The sequence below is a fragment of the Sciurus carolinensis genome, chromosome 1, assembly GCF_902686445.1.
Source record: "Sciurus carolinensis chromosome 1, mSciCar1.2, whole genome shotgun sequence".
In the NCBI taxonomy this organism is placed as follows: Eukaryota; Metazoa; Chordata; class Mammalia; order Rodentia; family Sciuridae; genus Sciurus; species Sciurus carolinensis.
The window spans coordinates 196,372,993-196,388,251 of record NC_062213.1 but is presented as its reverse complement, the minus strand read 5'-3'; the positions used below and the strand labels follow the sequence as shown (position 1 = coordinate 196,388,251).

General features: G+C 61.2%; 1 protein-coding gene across 2 annotated transcripts in view; it reads left to right on the top strand.

Moving 5' to 3' along the window:
- Pax7 (paired box 7) overlaps window positions 1-15,259 on the top strand; it is an 88,291-nt gene that overhangs the window by 53,485 nt on the left and 19,547 nt on the right. For both annotated transcript variants that reach the window (XM_047516487.1, XM_047516483.1), the window contains exons 6-7: window positions 381-546; window positions 1,315-1,514. In XM_047516487.1, coding sequence (XP_047372443.1) covers window positions 381-546; window positions 1,315-1,514 — 366 coding nt within the window. The remainder of the gene's footprint in view (window positions 1-380; window positions 547-1,314; window positions 1,515-15,259) is intronic.

Genomic DNA, 15,259 nt, shown 5'->3' with positions numbered 1-15,259 from the left:
TCCGTGTCCCCTGCTGACACAGCAAGGGCGGCAGGCAGGCTGCGGGCCACCCTCGGGGCCGGAGCCGCCGCAGGGCGTGAGCACCGGCCTGAGAGTCACACTGGTCTGAGCCCGACTCACCTGTCATGGCCAGCTCACTCATTTGCCCTGGTCTCAGTTTCCTCATCTTTAAAATGGTGATGATGACTCTTCACTGGCTGTGGGGACAGAAGGACGTCCTGCTATGAAGTCATTCTGCAGACCATCCAGTGCTGCTTGACGGGGTCTTTCCTTCCCTGGAGGAAGACACCGCTGGGCCTGGGCCGGAGGACGCTGGCTGGGGCGGGAACAGGGTCCTGCTGTGTCGACCGGTGGTCTCCACCCTCCGCTCTCCACCCCAGGTCTGGTTCAGCAACCGCCGTGCCCGTTGGCGTAAACAGGCAGGAGCCAACCAGCTGGCAGCCTTCAACCACCTCCTGCCGGGGGGCTTCCCGCCCACGGGCATGCCCACGCTGCCCCCGTACCAGCTGCCGGACTCCACCTACCCCACCACCACCATCTCCCAAGGTGAGTGTCCAGCCCGCCCTGCCCTCCCCGGCCACCTGCCCCTCAGTCCTCATGGGGTTGCCCTTTTTGTGACCACTTGGTGCTTCCTTGCGGACAAACTGTTAAACCAGAAAAGAGGCCACCCTGCCCTCGAAATTCCCTGCTCCCGAGCCACGGAGCATCCAGGAGGGCTCCTCAGGCAGCCTCTGGGCCCTGTTGGAAGAGAGCTTCGCAAACTCTCCTCCACCACGGATCTGGGAGCGCTGGCCCGCGGGCCTGAGACAGAGGGACCCCGACAGAGTCATGTGGCTGCCCAACAGCTGGAACAGAAATGGCTCCAGCGTCAAGCCATTTAAACCCTGGTCCCTCCACCCGCTGGCCTTGTCATCTTGCATGAGTCCCCAACCCACCGAGCCTGGTGCCTTCGTCTGTAAAACAGGAATCACATTCTTGCCTTGAACTGGCGTGTGGCCAAAGCTCACACTATGCCCACAGGCCGAGTCCAAGCAGAGCAGAGTCCCACGGAGGGGTGACTTTCGGCCCCACTGACATTTATGGAACACCTACTGGGTACCTAGCAGCAAGACCAGCACGCAGTTGCAGAGAGGATGTCTGGAAGTGAAAGGTGTCAGTTGAGGCTTGGTCCCTCCCTAGTGTCCCTTCCCAAATCACCTGAGGAGGTGGCCGCCTCCCCTCAGGGAAGGAAACTCAGCTGGAGAGGCTCGAGGCCAGCCTCCCTCATAGGAAGCTCTTTCCTGCCCTGCTCAGGACTCTGGGGTCTCTCCACAGATGGGGGCAGCACTGTGCACCGGCCCCAGCCCCTCCCACCGTCCACCATGCACCAGGGTGGCCTGGCTGCGGCCGCAGCTGCTGACACCAGCTCTGCGTACGGAGCCCGCCACAGCTTCTCCAGCTACTCCGACAGCTTCATGAACCCGGGGGCCCCCTCCAACCACATGAACCCCGTCAGCAACGGCCTGTCTCCTCAGGTAGGTGGCCTCCCTGCTCCGTCCAGCCGCAGCGCCAGACAGCAGCCTGCGGGTGCTCTGGTTGACCCAGGTTGGTCACTGGTCTCCGTGAAGCCCGTGGCTCTTGGGAGCCTGGCGCTTAAGCGGCAGGTGGCCTGTCCCCTCCACCCCCACGTTGGACGAGCTGTGTCCTTGGCGCTGGGTGGTCTTCCGCAAGCTGCACGCCTGGACGTGGAGAAAGGGCTCCCAGCGTCTTGCCGTCCAGAACCAGGAAGCGTGCTCATGGACTTGCCCTCGGCCTGCCCCCAGGCCCCGTGCCTGCAGGAGGCCGGCTGGGGCCGGGTTTTGTCCTAGCCCCAGGAGTCCTCCTGGACTTCACCTGGGGCCACATCTACTGCCCTTCACCCCGAGTGACCTCCTGGGAGGCAGGACATCTGTGGGTGGAGAGAATTGCCCTTGAGACTGGGCATCCGGAGCTGCACTCTGATTGGGTCTCAGAACTCTGTTCACTCGTGTGTGATTGGTTGCTGAGAGGTCATAGGACCTGCGTGGGATGAAGTCAGAAAGATAGCTCTGGGCTCTGGTGGCTTTTGGTGGCTTTGAGGAACAGGACTCCTGGAGGCCAGAGGTCCCAGTGAGTCTGAGGCACCGATGGAGTAGCTCCCAGATCCCTGGGAGGAGGGATGAGGCCCGCCTGGTTTTCTATCTCACCTGCTGGGTCCCCCAACCCCTGTCTGTGGGGAGCGTCTGCAAACTGATCTCAACAGCTGTTGTGGGGAAAGGTTCAGGCATTGGGGTGAGTTGAAATCCCTGCTCTGCCACGCAGGGTGACCTCGGGCTGGTGTGCATCTGCAAGCCCTGGTTTGTCCTCCGTTACACAAAGAGTCTGTCACTAACCTGCTAACCAGTTCAAGCACCTAGCACAGCCAAAAGAAGGGCCAAGTAAATATTAGTGGACTTGCTGTCCTGTTGCCTGGACAGTGTAATCGATATGGGAAACCTGTCCTCCATCTCAAAGGAAAAATTTTAAAAGTCAAAAGGGGTCCATTGCCTCCTGCAGGTCACAGCATCCAGCTTTGTGTCAATAAATCCATCCTGTTGTGTCGATAAAGTTTTATTGGAACACAGCCATGTTTATCGCTTTATGGCTGCTTTAATGCCGTGATGGTGGAGTTGCTGAGTTTCCAAAGAAAGCAGAGCCTGCAGAAACTAAAGTGCTTTCTGGCTACACAGAAGAATACTGCAATTCCCTGGTCTAAAATATTCCCGAGAATGTTAATTTTCTGCTCCTCTGGGTTCATTCCCAGTTCTCTCTATTAACGTGTGTAGCTGAGGGTTGATTGTGTTTCAGTTCCATCCCTTACTTGTGGGGAAGACCTAGAGCAGGTCCTTCACCCTCTCTATGCCTTGATTTGCTCATCCATGAAATGGGAACGATGCTGGTACCCACCTCCTAGGGTCACTGAGGATGGAATGAGGTGACCAGCCTGGCACACAGTGAGTGCTCAGTAAATGTAAGCAGGCACACGCAGAGCCCCTAGCTGTGACTCACCAAGCTTCTCGGGGCCCACGATGAGGGGCGGTGCCACTGACTCACTGAATTGGTCAGCCCTGTGGCCGGTCCTGCCAGGCCTCCGGGTGATCAGGACCCTGCACATGCCCACAGCCTGCAGGCCAGAACCCTCCCCCCACCAATGAACTAACTTGACCTCTTCAAGGCTCAAGGTCATGACCTTGGCCTCATTAGTGCAGGGGAATAACTGGCCAGGCTAACCTGCCAGAGCTGGGACAGGAGGTGGACAAGACAGGATCCCAGAGTTTGCCGAGCAAAGATGCGGCAGAGAGCAGAGGTGTCTGTGGCCCAGAACGGGGTCCAGGCCTGGCCCCGGGGCCAGAACCAGTTTGGAGGAGCATCCTTGGAAAGCTGAAGAGGGACCTGGAGATAATGGGGAGCAGCGGCCTCCACTTGCAGATGGCAGGGACACGTTGGCTGGGCCAGGGCTGAGCCAGGGCATCCGAGTCCCTGGCCACCTGACCAGGTGGGCTGAGCTCCTCCTCGGAGCAGGGCTGCTGTCAGAGCAGAGGGCCTGCTAGCTTACAAGGGTCCCTGCGGTTGGGGATGGGCTTGAGGGTGACGAGGGAGAGGAGAAGCCAGCTCCTGGTGCAAGCACCGGACCACGGGGAAGCTTCTCGACTCGGGGCTGAAGGCTTTGGGATGAGGGCTCGTTTCCATCCCCGCCTGGAAGCTCCCCCTCTGCCTCCTGAGAGGAAGATTAGCAGGAAGAGGCTCGGGAGACCCGCCCATCCTGGGGCTGAGAGGCTGGGGTCATGGTGAGGAGACCCACCCAGAGTTCCCACCAAAGGTGTGAAGACAGATGGAGGGTCTGACGGGGCAGAGGGGACGGGGTGAACAGCTGCGGGGGGCGGGCGGACTCGGCAGCAGCGAGGGCAGCGGGGTGTGTGTGTGTGTGTGTGTGCGCGCGTGCGCGTGTGTGTGTGTGTGCGTGCGCGCGCCTGCACGTGCGCCGGCTGGTTCAGCCCTGAATCCTTCCTGAAAGACCTGAAAGACGGGTCGCAGGTAGCGCGGGGCAGGGGGACCGTGTCCAAGACCAAAGTTCCCGGCAGTTCAAAGCCCGACTCCGGGGCTGCGTCCTCCCCTGTCTGAGCAGGCAGAGTTGACACCACCGCTCATCTCTGGGGTCTTGGGACCAGTGGGATTGGGGGTTCTCCACCCAGCAGGGGTCTATATGGGGAGATCATTTATAGGGACAAATTGACCCAATGTCCCCCACCCCCGCCACAGGGGGTGGTTTGTGCATCTCGCCTGGGCAGGGAGAGAGTGGGCTTTCCACCTGGGCTGGGGGTCAGCACAGCCCCCATGACCCAGGGTTGTGGGTCCTGCCACTGTGACCTGGGTTGTGGGTCCCGCCACTGTGACCTGGGGTCTTTGCCCTTGAAACCGGAAGGCGTTTCCGTTCTTATAGAAGCCATTGGGGCGCATCGGGCTTTCAAGCACCTGGTCAGACCTGCGACAGGCCAGCTCTTCACCCTGGTGACTTGTGGCTACCTGTGGGGAAGACCCCTCTTCCCATCAGTTCATCTGGGTCCCTTGTCACCAGGCAGCCAGGGATGCAGGTGCCATAGAGCCCCCGGGACTCCCTGGGAGACAGCCCAGCAGAATTCCACAGAAAAGCCGTTTTCTCATCTGAGTTCTGCGCCTGCGTCCTGGGCAAATAAGAGGACAGAGTTTACCGATTGCTGACCTATGCCTAGCATGGTCCCTGCACCCTGCTAACCGCTCAGCCTGTGTGCTGCTGGCTCAGCTTAGGGGAGGGACATGTGGCCAGAATGCTGAGGCTCAGGTTAAGGGCCAGTGGCAGAGCTGAGTGGGTGGGCAGAGCCTTCCTTGAGAATTGGGTCCCTTGGTGTCCCCAGCTGCAACCCCAGCCTTGTAGGATCAGGGACTGAGCTTGGCCCAGGAGGTCCCCAGCCTTGTGCACTGTGTCCTTCTGAAGAGGAGTGGGGGAATGCCCAGGGGCCTCATTTCCGATGGCTCGTCCAGGCAAGGACCCAGCCCCAGCCCCGGCCCCAGTCCGAGGGAACTTGGGAAATGACTCCTGGAAAGCAGCTCAGGAGTTGGGAACGAAAGTCACCTTTGTAAGGTGAATACACAGGACTCCGAGAGCTGCCCCTGGTGGCTTCGTGCCAGCCCTGTCTAGGATGGCAAGCAGAGGGTGCAGAAAGAGGACCCCAGCCTGTCCCTCGGGATCCCAGCGTGGCGGGGAGACAGCCCGTCCTCAGGAGCTTGTGGTCAGGTGGTCGGCAGAGATGAACCTCTGTCCTTAGGTGCCCCAGCCTGAGCGCAGAGCACAGTGCCCTTGGAGAGGTCCCTGAGACGGTGGAGGCAGGTGTCCTAAAGTCACCGGGAGCTGAGGTCTTACTGGCCCCAGCTCCCAAGCTCAGAATCAGGAGCAAACTTCTGCCATTTCCAGGGTCCTTTGGGGCTGGAGGTTACAGGTGGGCTGCCCTGTGCTGGGGCCTCTCCGGGTGCTGAGTCATGTGTCCCTGGAGTGCAAGGCTCTGTGGAAGGTTCTAGAAAGTGGCGGCTGGGATAGGAACAGGATGACTCCAGAGCCCGCTATGCTACACGGTGTCTGTTCCGAAAGGCTGGTCCCATAGTCCTATAGGGAAGTCGAAGTCCAAGGCCATAGGGGCCTTGGGGCAGTCGATGGCGGAACCCTGTCCTCAACCCCCTTCTTCCCCAGCCGTTTTGAGTGGTTGACTCTATGTCAGAGTTGGAAGTGGAAACCAAGCCCAGAGAGGGCTCAGCTTCCAGAAGTTCGCTCCAGGTCACACCCTTGTGTTGGCGGCCCCCGGCTCTGGAGCCCCGGTCAGGGGGTCCTGCCTCTGTCAGGGAGGGAGGCTCGTCTGTGGCGCCTGGTGCTCCCTCCTGAGGCCCTGAGTCGTCACCATCTCCCTCAGCCCCCTCTGGAGCTCAAGGAACCTACGGAAGGGAGTTAGGTAGTTACCATTCCCAATGCACTGAGCTTCGAAAAATGCCCTCTGAGTGCGCAGCCAAGGCCGGGCCCAGCGCCCGCCGGCCACAGACCCAGCCCCCTGTCCCTCCCTCCTTGACGCTCACTCTCCCCCCACCCCCGGCACGTAATAATGGGGGAGATGGGGCTGGGGCAGCTCAGTGGTGGAGATCCGCTTGGCATGGGTAAGGCCCTGGGTTTGGTCCCCAGTGCCACAAACAATTTAAAAACTACAGTGACAGTCACCTTGGGGTGGACGCTTATGGCAGACCAGGCACGGGCGGGTGAAAGGCCGAGCCCGTGTCCACGGCCACGGGTATCACGTGACCCTCATTTTACAGGTGGGGAAACTGCTTTATCCAGGGTCTTCCGTCCATCTATAAACAACCTATCTGTGGAGTCACGTGCCAGGCTCTGTGGAAGGTTCTAGAACGTGGCAGAGCTGGGCTGCAAGCAGGCTGGCTCCAGAGCCTGCCAGGCTTTCCTGTGTCTGCCCTGAGGCTGGTCCCATAGTCCACATGGGGAGGCTGAGGGCCCAGGCCGTGGGAGCAGTTGATGGCAGAAGCGGGTTCAGAGCCCGTGTCCCCAAACCGGTTCCTGCGGAGGGCACTAGGGAGGCGGCTCCAGGCGCTGCTTCTGTGGCTCCTGACTGGGGGCTCCTGCCGGCTGCTCAGTAGCTGCCTTCCTGGCAACCTCGGGGCCACCAGGCGAGCCATCCAGCAGGGACAGACACTTCCTCCACAGAACAGAGCCTATGAAAGGACCTCACCTGCGTGAAGTGGTTCGCTCCCCATAGCAGCTCTCCACGTGCTCAGAGAGGTCAAGTAACTTGTGAAAGGCCACAGAGCTGCTGAGTGGAACAGAGAGGGTTCTAACAGATCTGCCTGACCCGCGCACTTCCCCCCGACCCTCAGCAGGACCAGGCCTGCTCTCGGGAACAGGCCTGGCCCTGGGTGAGCACGGAGACTCCCTCTGCCTCTCTCTCCTCTCACTTCCTCTTTGTTCCCCCGCCCCTTTATTGGCGACATTGCGTTTATAATAAGCATTTAAAATGAGTCTTGCTGGACCAGGGACGGGGAAGGAGGAGGGAGCAGGAGATTTGTCGGCAGGAAGATGGGGAGGGGGATCGTGGAGTGTTAAATAGCCCAGAATTTTTAAAAAACTGATGCAAATCACTGGTAGGAGAGAAAATTATGTGCAATTACGTCCTGATATTGGAAGGTTTTGCCTGGCCCAGGCAACAAGATCTCATTAGCAAGCAGAAAATAAGATTGAAATGGTGTGTGAAAGAGCCGAGAAATGAATTTGAATGCTGCGTTTGTCCACAATTACCCCCTCCTTCACACACGTTTTATTGCAATTTTTTTATTATTCTTAATCTCTCCATTCCTCAAAGCAGATTGGGGACATCCTGGCATTACCGGGGCATCGGGAGGAGGTGTGGAGGATTTCCTGCCCCCGTGAAAGGAGACCCTTCTCGCGCACATTTTCCAAGGTTGGGTTTTGGAGGGATCAGAATTCATTTCTCCGGCTTAGCAGGTTGTAGGAACACGGGGCTTTAACCCCAGCGCGCTCCTCTGCGCCCGCCCAGCCTGCCCTCTCCTCCCTTCCCAGGCGGGCGACTCCTCTGCCGCCCGCTTTCTTCGCTTGGCCTTCTCGGGCTCTCTTTCTGACTTTCTCTTTCTTGGGAGGCCTCTCCCTTGGGGACCATGTGGAGAAGAAAGCCTGGGGTGGCAGAAATTGCGAGGCCTTTGCCAACGAGAAGCCCTGAGTTGGAGTCCTGGTTTTCCCACTTACTAAGTTGCTGTGTGACCCTGGGTAGCTTGCTTAACCTCTCTGGGCTTCATTTACCTCCTCTGAAAGCAGGGACCAGGCTCCCTACCTCTCAGGGGTGCTGTGAGGACTGACAAACTTGAGGAAAGTGCCTGGCACATAATAGGTGCTCAATAAATCTGCATTCTCCACCCCCCCATTCCATCTGTGCCTTGGTTGCTGACACCCCTCTCTCCTCTCCCCTCCTCTCTCTGCTTTACCCCTTTGGTTGGCAGGGAAATGCCTGTGTTGGGTCTTCATCTAGGACGACGCAGGGTGTTGGGTTGACCCAGTCTGGGTACAAGTGACCTCCCCTCTGCAGAAAGCACAGGAGACATGACCTCCGGCTGCCTCAGGTCCCCAGGGAAGGATGGGGCGACTCAGAGGGAGATGTGAGCTCTGAGTGGTTTTTTCCCAGGATGAGGGGAACGCTGAATCACCCCACCCCGCCCCTGCTTCTCAGGGTGACCGGCAGTGTTGGTGTGGGTCAGGGGTCAGCCTGTGGAAAGGGCCAGGACTCTGTGGCAGGATCTTCTTGGACCTGAGGCGTGGATGAGCTCACCCCTCCACCTCCACCGAGGCGGGCCCCCCGAGCCCTGCAGCTCATCCATGCCTCAGGGGACACCCCATGAGAGAGTGGGCAGCAGCCACATCCGGTGTCCCTCCTTCAGGCTGTGGCAGATGTGGCAGTGGTGGGGGAGCCGGGCTGTGACAGGGTAAGGTGAAAGCCAGCAGGGAGGGTAGACACTGAAAAGAACGTCACTTGGCCTCAGGTCCAGGGGTCCTGGCACCCCGGGGCCTCCCCAGCCCTGGAGGGACAGCCCCCGCCGGGCTCCTGCTCCCACGCCACCGCCCTTCGCCCATGGCTACCCCCCTGCGGCCCCAGCCAGCTACTTCCCGCTGGCAGCGGCTCCCCCGCCCACTCACCTGCCCCTGTCCATCAGGCCCCGTGGAAACAGCCTGTCCGGTCTCTGCACTTCTCACCCTTTCCCTGGGTGGAGAGGCACCCCGGGAGGGGCAGGGAGCTCTCGCCCAAACCAGGGTCTGGAACCTTCCAGGCTGCCAGGGAGGGGAACCCAGGCTGTGCAGGCTGTGCTGGGACGGGGGCCTGCAGGGTCTGGAACCTTCCAGGCTGCCAGGGAGGGGAACCCAGGCTGTGCAGGCTGTGCTGGGACGGGGGCCTGCTATTCCCAGGGGGACACTGGAGTCTCTTATCGTCACAGGGGGAGAAGAGCTGGTCAGCAGTCTTCTCCCCCTCCGGAGCAGATTCGGAGTCTGAATCAGAGTCCAGAGCTGAAGGTGCCCCTGGGAGGACACTCCAGTGCCCACCCGGGAACACGCGTGCCAAGCCCTGCCCTCGAGCAGGTGTGGTGGAGCTTGGCTCTGCTCCGCCCTCTGCAGAGTAAGTCCTTCCGTCTGTCTGGGCATAAACAAGCCACGGGAGCAGCCTGCTCTGGGTGACCAGATGTTTCCAGGCCTCTCTGTCATCAAGGCTTAGGCAGGACCCCAGGGCGGCCCTGTGCTACTCAGCACAGGATTTATTTTGGTGACACATGTAATTCCCAGGGTCTGGCACATAGTAGGCCACCAACAGCTGTTGGTCAACCCCCAGCACCGTTCAGGCCTGATGGGACCCAGCTGGGGGAGGGTTTCCCAGAGGACCCCAGGGCTCTGGACGGTGGCTGAGCAGCCTTGGGACTCGCAGACCTCACTGCCTTGGGAACACAGCACCTGGGAAGCTCAGGAGAGAGAGGCTCGGCCAGGCCACCTCCGCTCCACCAGGCGTTCCCAGGGAGACCACACCCTCCCCACAAAGAGCAATCAGAGAAATGCTGGGGACGCTTCATTGTGATTACTGGTCAAACAGGAAGAGCAGAGGAAGTCCGGAGGAGGGAGGACGTGGGCAGAGAAGGTGATCTGGATGAGAGCCGAAGGGGAGAAGTGACTTGCTCAGGAGAAAATCAAGGAACGAGCAGGAGACGGGCACAACCTGGGCAGTGGCCAAGGGCCAGCCAAGGCTGAGGCCTTCGTAGCTTGGGGGCACTGGACATAGCGCAGTAGCCACACACACAGGCCTGCGAGCCTAGCCCCTCTCCTTTTTGGCTGAATGATCACAGGCAGGCCAGTGAACTCTCCCAGCCTCAGTTTCCTCATCTGCAAAACAGAGTTAGGGAAACTGGAGAGTCTGGGTGGGGGTCACCCCAGGCGCGCTTCGCAGACGGAAGAGCTTCCCTGTCTGCTTCTCCCCACCTGAACAGAAGCTGAGCTGCTGAGGTCTTGTTTTCTCTTTTACTTTTTGGGGCCAGGAGGGTCCAGCGCAGGCCCAGCATGCTCTCCGGTAGGGACTTTAGTTCTGCCCTGGTTCGGCCTCTGATCTGCTGTGGGATCTTGGTAGATGGCTCCTGACTCGGGCCTGTTTCCCTATCTGTGCGAAGAAAGAGCCGGACTCCGCTGGTGATTCTGCGGCTCTCCCACAGGAGCCCCGGGCCCAGCTCTGCGGTCCCACCTCCTGCACCTCCTCCCTGGGCTGCCAGGCGTCCCAGCAGGCCAGGGGTTTAGCCATGGGGACCTGCCTGGCTTGTGGGAAAGAATGCAAATAGCGGATTTGTCCTTCTTTCTGATTAGCACTGGGGCTCAGGACGAGGCAGTCCCGGCAGATAGAGGGAAAGAAAATGAGGGAGATTAGCAATTAATACTGCGGGCAGACTTGGGGCTTCGCAGGCCCGTCTCAGGGGTCCCTGGTGGGAGGGAGGCTGCCAGGATGGCTGGGCAGCTGGACCTCGGAGGCCGGGCAGGACCCCAGCTAGGAGAGGCAGAGGTGACTTTGTGGGCTCCATAGGGCCGTGTCCCTGCCCCCAAGCCTCTGCGCCTGAGCTCCCTGGGACTCCTCTGCCACCCCATTCTCATCTTGAACCCAGCACCCCCCTGTTCTTTAAGACTTGGCTCTTCCTGAAAGCCTTTCCTCACCCCTTTAGTGGGCTAGCTGTGCTTCCCCAGGGGGATTTATCACACTTTATCAGTATATGAAAATTACCTGTGTTGCGAGACAAGTACTGTTAAATAAATAACAACGCTGGGTAAATTTTTCCAATGCTTCCCTAGCCATTACATGGATTATCTCATTTCATCATGATAACGCCCCTTAGGGAGGGCCTGGGATTATTTCTGCTCTACAAATGGGTAGATGGAGGCGCGGAACAGTTTAAATAATTCATCCAGGGAAAGTTGCTAACAGAGCCAGGGCCAGGACTTGAACCCAGCCTGCCTGGCCTGGGAGACCAGCACCTGTCATTGAAATGGTCTGTTTCCTGCTGCTGGTGGTCTTCCAGGGCCCCAAACGTGACTCTGATCTCAGCTGATCCTATCGCCCTCCAGAGGCAGGAGAGCAGAGGCAGGACCAAGGGCCTGGGGTCTGTTTGGGGGTGGCGGGGGATCTCCAGCACTGCCGCTTTCTACCTGTGTGACTCTAATCGGGTTCTTCTCTGATCCCGCTTCTCCCTCCAGGAAGTGGGCTAAGAATAGTTCCACCCACAGGCCCCCGGGAGCGGTAACGCGGTCATGGTGAGGGTCTGGGCACGCTGCGTCTGGTCTACTGGCAGATGCGGGGCTCTGAGGCTCTGGCAGGGGCCATGACCGGCCCAAGGTCACAGCGAGCAGCGCAGGGCGGGCCGCAGCCCTACTGTGGCAGGACGGCCCCCCACACCTGAGCTGTTTCTTCTGGGCTCCTTCCGATCCCTTCCCAGGCTCCCACCCTGCCCCAGCCCCAGCCCCAGGGCTCCCCTTTCTCCAGAGCCCCACCCCAACTGTGAGCATCTCTCCAACATCCTCACCAGTGGGGGCAGGTGTCCAGCCACCCTGGGAATTCTGTTGAGGGTGTGGGGGAGGCGAGGGGCACAGGAGGCTCCTGGCAGACCTCGGGAAGGACAGGCCTGCTCCTGGCCCCAGTCGCTCCCCCATGGAGCCGGCAGGTTCTTGGGAGGGGGCTGCCCTGCCCCACCCAGCCTCCAGCTCCTCCAGTCCTTCCTGCCTCCCTTTCTCCTGGGCCCAGCTGATGGGAGGCTGACGGTTCTCCCTGCCCTCCTTCCCTCCCTCCTCTTCCCCAGTTCCCCGTCCGCCTTGGCACCTGGCCCTTGGCACCCAGGCGCACACCTCCTGGCAGACAGGACCGTCCGGTCCCCCTCCCTCTCCCCCAGGGTCCTGTGGTCCCCTCCCCGCCTTTCCAGCGCTGTCGCCCCTTCCCTCCCACACCCGCACGGCCCTCCTCTCCTACTCGGCTCACTGTCGCTCACCTCTGTCCTCCCTCCGCAGCCTCCCCTCCCCCCCGCCCTGCCCCCTCTCCGCGTCCCCGCAGTCCCTGGGACCCGCGCTCGCGGTCCGGGCGGGCAGGGACGCAGGGACAGGGGCGCGGGGACAGGGGCGCGGGGCGGATCCGCGGCCGCCCCTCCCCTCGCGCTCCGCCACCGCCGCCGCCGCCACCGCGCCTTTGATCCATGGCCCGAGGCCGCCTGACAGTGGAAAATGCGGGGAGACAAAACCACTCAGTCAAAGTGATTCCCAACAACTGTCTCCCCGAGATAAGGACGCGCTCGGGCTCGGCGGCCTGCTTAATTCCCGGGGCCCGGGCCGGATCGCGCCGCCGGCCGCGCACGTGGCACGTGGGCCAGGGGACCTGCCTGCGCCGGCGGGTCGCACGGGGCTGGGGACCCAGGCGAGGGCACAGTGCGGAGCGAGGTTGAGGGGCGTCCTTGTCATCTCGGGCTTGTCCCCACTCTCCATCCAGCCATTCCAATCCCCTGGCCTAGGAACTTGCCTCCTTACTCTAGAACATTCTAGCCCTCCCCTCTCCTACTCACTCCACTTTCCCTGAACCCCTAGTCTGGGCGGCCACACCCGCTGTCCCCCAGGAGAGCAGCGTGGCCTCTGAGCCTATCTTTCTGGATACTTCTCTCTCCCGCTGAAGCAAGGTCCAGGCAGCTGGGTCCCCACCGCACAGCCCAGCATGTAGTAGAGTCCCGTCGACTGCAGTGCATCTGTTCCCAGACCAGCCCTGGACACTGAGCACGCCAGGGGCCTACACCTGACCCCTGCTTCCAGAAACGGTTCCTTTGGGCAAGAGACGACCAGGAGCCAGAGCCCCCGGAGAGGAGGGCCTGCCCAGCTAAGCTGGAGTCTGCCCCAGCCCCCTCCCCAGGGCCGGCCAGCCTGACGAAACTGGACAGGTGGCTTGAGGCCAGTCTTTGCTGTGGGACCACTGCCCCAGGCGAGTGGGGATTAGATGTGGCAGATGGGATAATGCCAGGTGAAGTCAAGGGGAGGCCCCAGCGAAATCGCCCCGCGTGAGGCTCTTGATACCGTAGGAGCCGTGTGGGTGCAGAGGGCACAGGAGGCGGGACGCGGCTGAGGGGCAGAATCCACGCCCCCGTCAAAGCCTGGACCCGTGGGTCCTTGGCAGGGTGGGGAGGCTGGATCAGTACCAGCAGTTCCCACCCCAGCCTCCGCAGACACGGGGTGACCAGGGATGCCTGCCCTGGGACAGGGGAATCTGCCACCCCCAGAAGCACCGGCCTAGCAGACCTCCCCCTCGTCTGCCTCCTGCGGGTGGAGCTGGAGCCGGGTCAGGTCCCCTAGGCCAGTGTGTCGGGGATCCCTGTAAACCTTGACCCCCTTTCCCTTGGAAAGCCACTCCAGGAGGGGTCTGGACTAAACTGAGCCGAGATCCCCCTCCTGAGTGCCCTCCGAGCTGGGAGACACCCTGGAAAGAGTTACCTCCTGCCTCGTTTTACAAACAGAGACAGCCCACCTTCTCAGCCGAGTCCTCTTGGGGTGTTGGGACTTTTCTGGGGGCCGGGGGAGGCGTCGGCCTGGGTTTCGGGTGACTCGTAGCCTGTGTGTTGGAGAGCAGGCAGCCAGCGCGGACAGGCTGGGAGGTGAGGCAGCACCTCCAGAGACGGGAGGCGCCTTCGGTGGTCGAGGGAGGCCCGCCTGCCCTGCTCCTGCCCCTCCATCCTTCTGGGCTGTCAGGGGCCAGAGGGGAGCGGGAGGGCTCAGGGCTCAACCGCCCAGGCCTGTGGGCTGCCCCGTGCAGCTGGCCTGAGGCCCAGTGAATGCGACCCTCTCACCAGACCAGGGCTCTGATGGGCGGCATCAGAGGATTAAGGTCCCATGAGGACCCTGGCAAGTGTCTTATCACAAAGGGGACATGTCCAGGCTGAAATTGAGACATGATGCCCAGGGGCAGAAGTTCCTGAGCCTCCTCCCCAAGGGCCCTTCCTTCCCTGGCCACGGTAATGCTCCCCCAGAACGCTGGCAGCCCCCGGTGTCCACCTCCTGTCAGCCTCTCCAGATCTCTGGGCTAACGCAGCTGTCCCAGCGGGGCTTGGACTCCACTTCACCCTCAGGATGGCCTCTGCTCGTAACAGTGGGGACACACGGCGTTCGTACAGAACCTGGTGGCGACAGGCGCTTGTGCTGCCCTGAACTCTTTGATCTTCGCTGAGACCTCAGGGCCGGAGTCCTCATGCCTCCTGTGCAGATTCAGAGGAGAAGCCCAAGGTCACCAGTGAGGGGCAGTGTCAGAGCCCCAGATCCTGGTCTGCCCAGGGACTAGGTGCCCTCCTTCCTGGGCTGCCAGGTCAGGAGGGACTGGACTAGACCCCTGCTGTTCTAGGTCTGGTCTACACGTGGCAAGACCCCGGGGTGGGGTCTCATGGGGACAGCCCGTCCTTACTACCCGGCCCCAGCTCCCAGATGCCCTGTAACCTCCCCGCAGTGACTCCAAGTGCATCACCCTGGACAGCAGAGGACAGTGACAGGAAGGCACCTGGGCAAGAGCCCATAGCCCCTCAAAGACCAGGGCAAAGTGTCTGGGGAGCAAGAGAACGGCCGGGGGTTCCTCCAGTCCTGCAGTCCCCAAGCGCGCTGGCCCCTGGCAGGGCAGGCTCGGCCGGACACACTCATTCCTGGGTTCCTTCCGGAGGACCTCCTGCAGGAGGTGGCGGGGGCGAAGGGGCACGAGGAGTGGATGTCCAGACAGTCGAGACCTGGCTCATGAGGTGCTGGGAGAGAAGGGTCAGGGAAAAGGAGGGACGGAAAGAGCTGTGGAGAGGGAGGCGGAGGCGCACCGACAGAGGGGGGCAGAGGCGGAGAGAGGCAGAGCCGAGGACAGGAGACCCAGGGACCAAGGTGTGGGGGGCAGAGGCCGCAGTGAGGCCGAGGGCGGAGCCGCGGGAGAAGAGGGCCCAGAGAGAAAGGGCAGGGCAATGGGGACTCCTGGTTCGGGACGCAGGCCTGGCTCTGCAGTCAGCAGACCCAAATTGCAATTCCAGCCCCACCGGCTCCCAGCTGTGTGGCATCAGGTTGCCCATCAACAGGAGCAGTGATAGCAGAAGGTCCCTTTGTCCCCAGTGACTGTGGCAACCC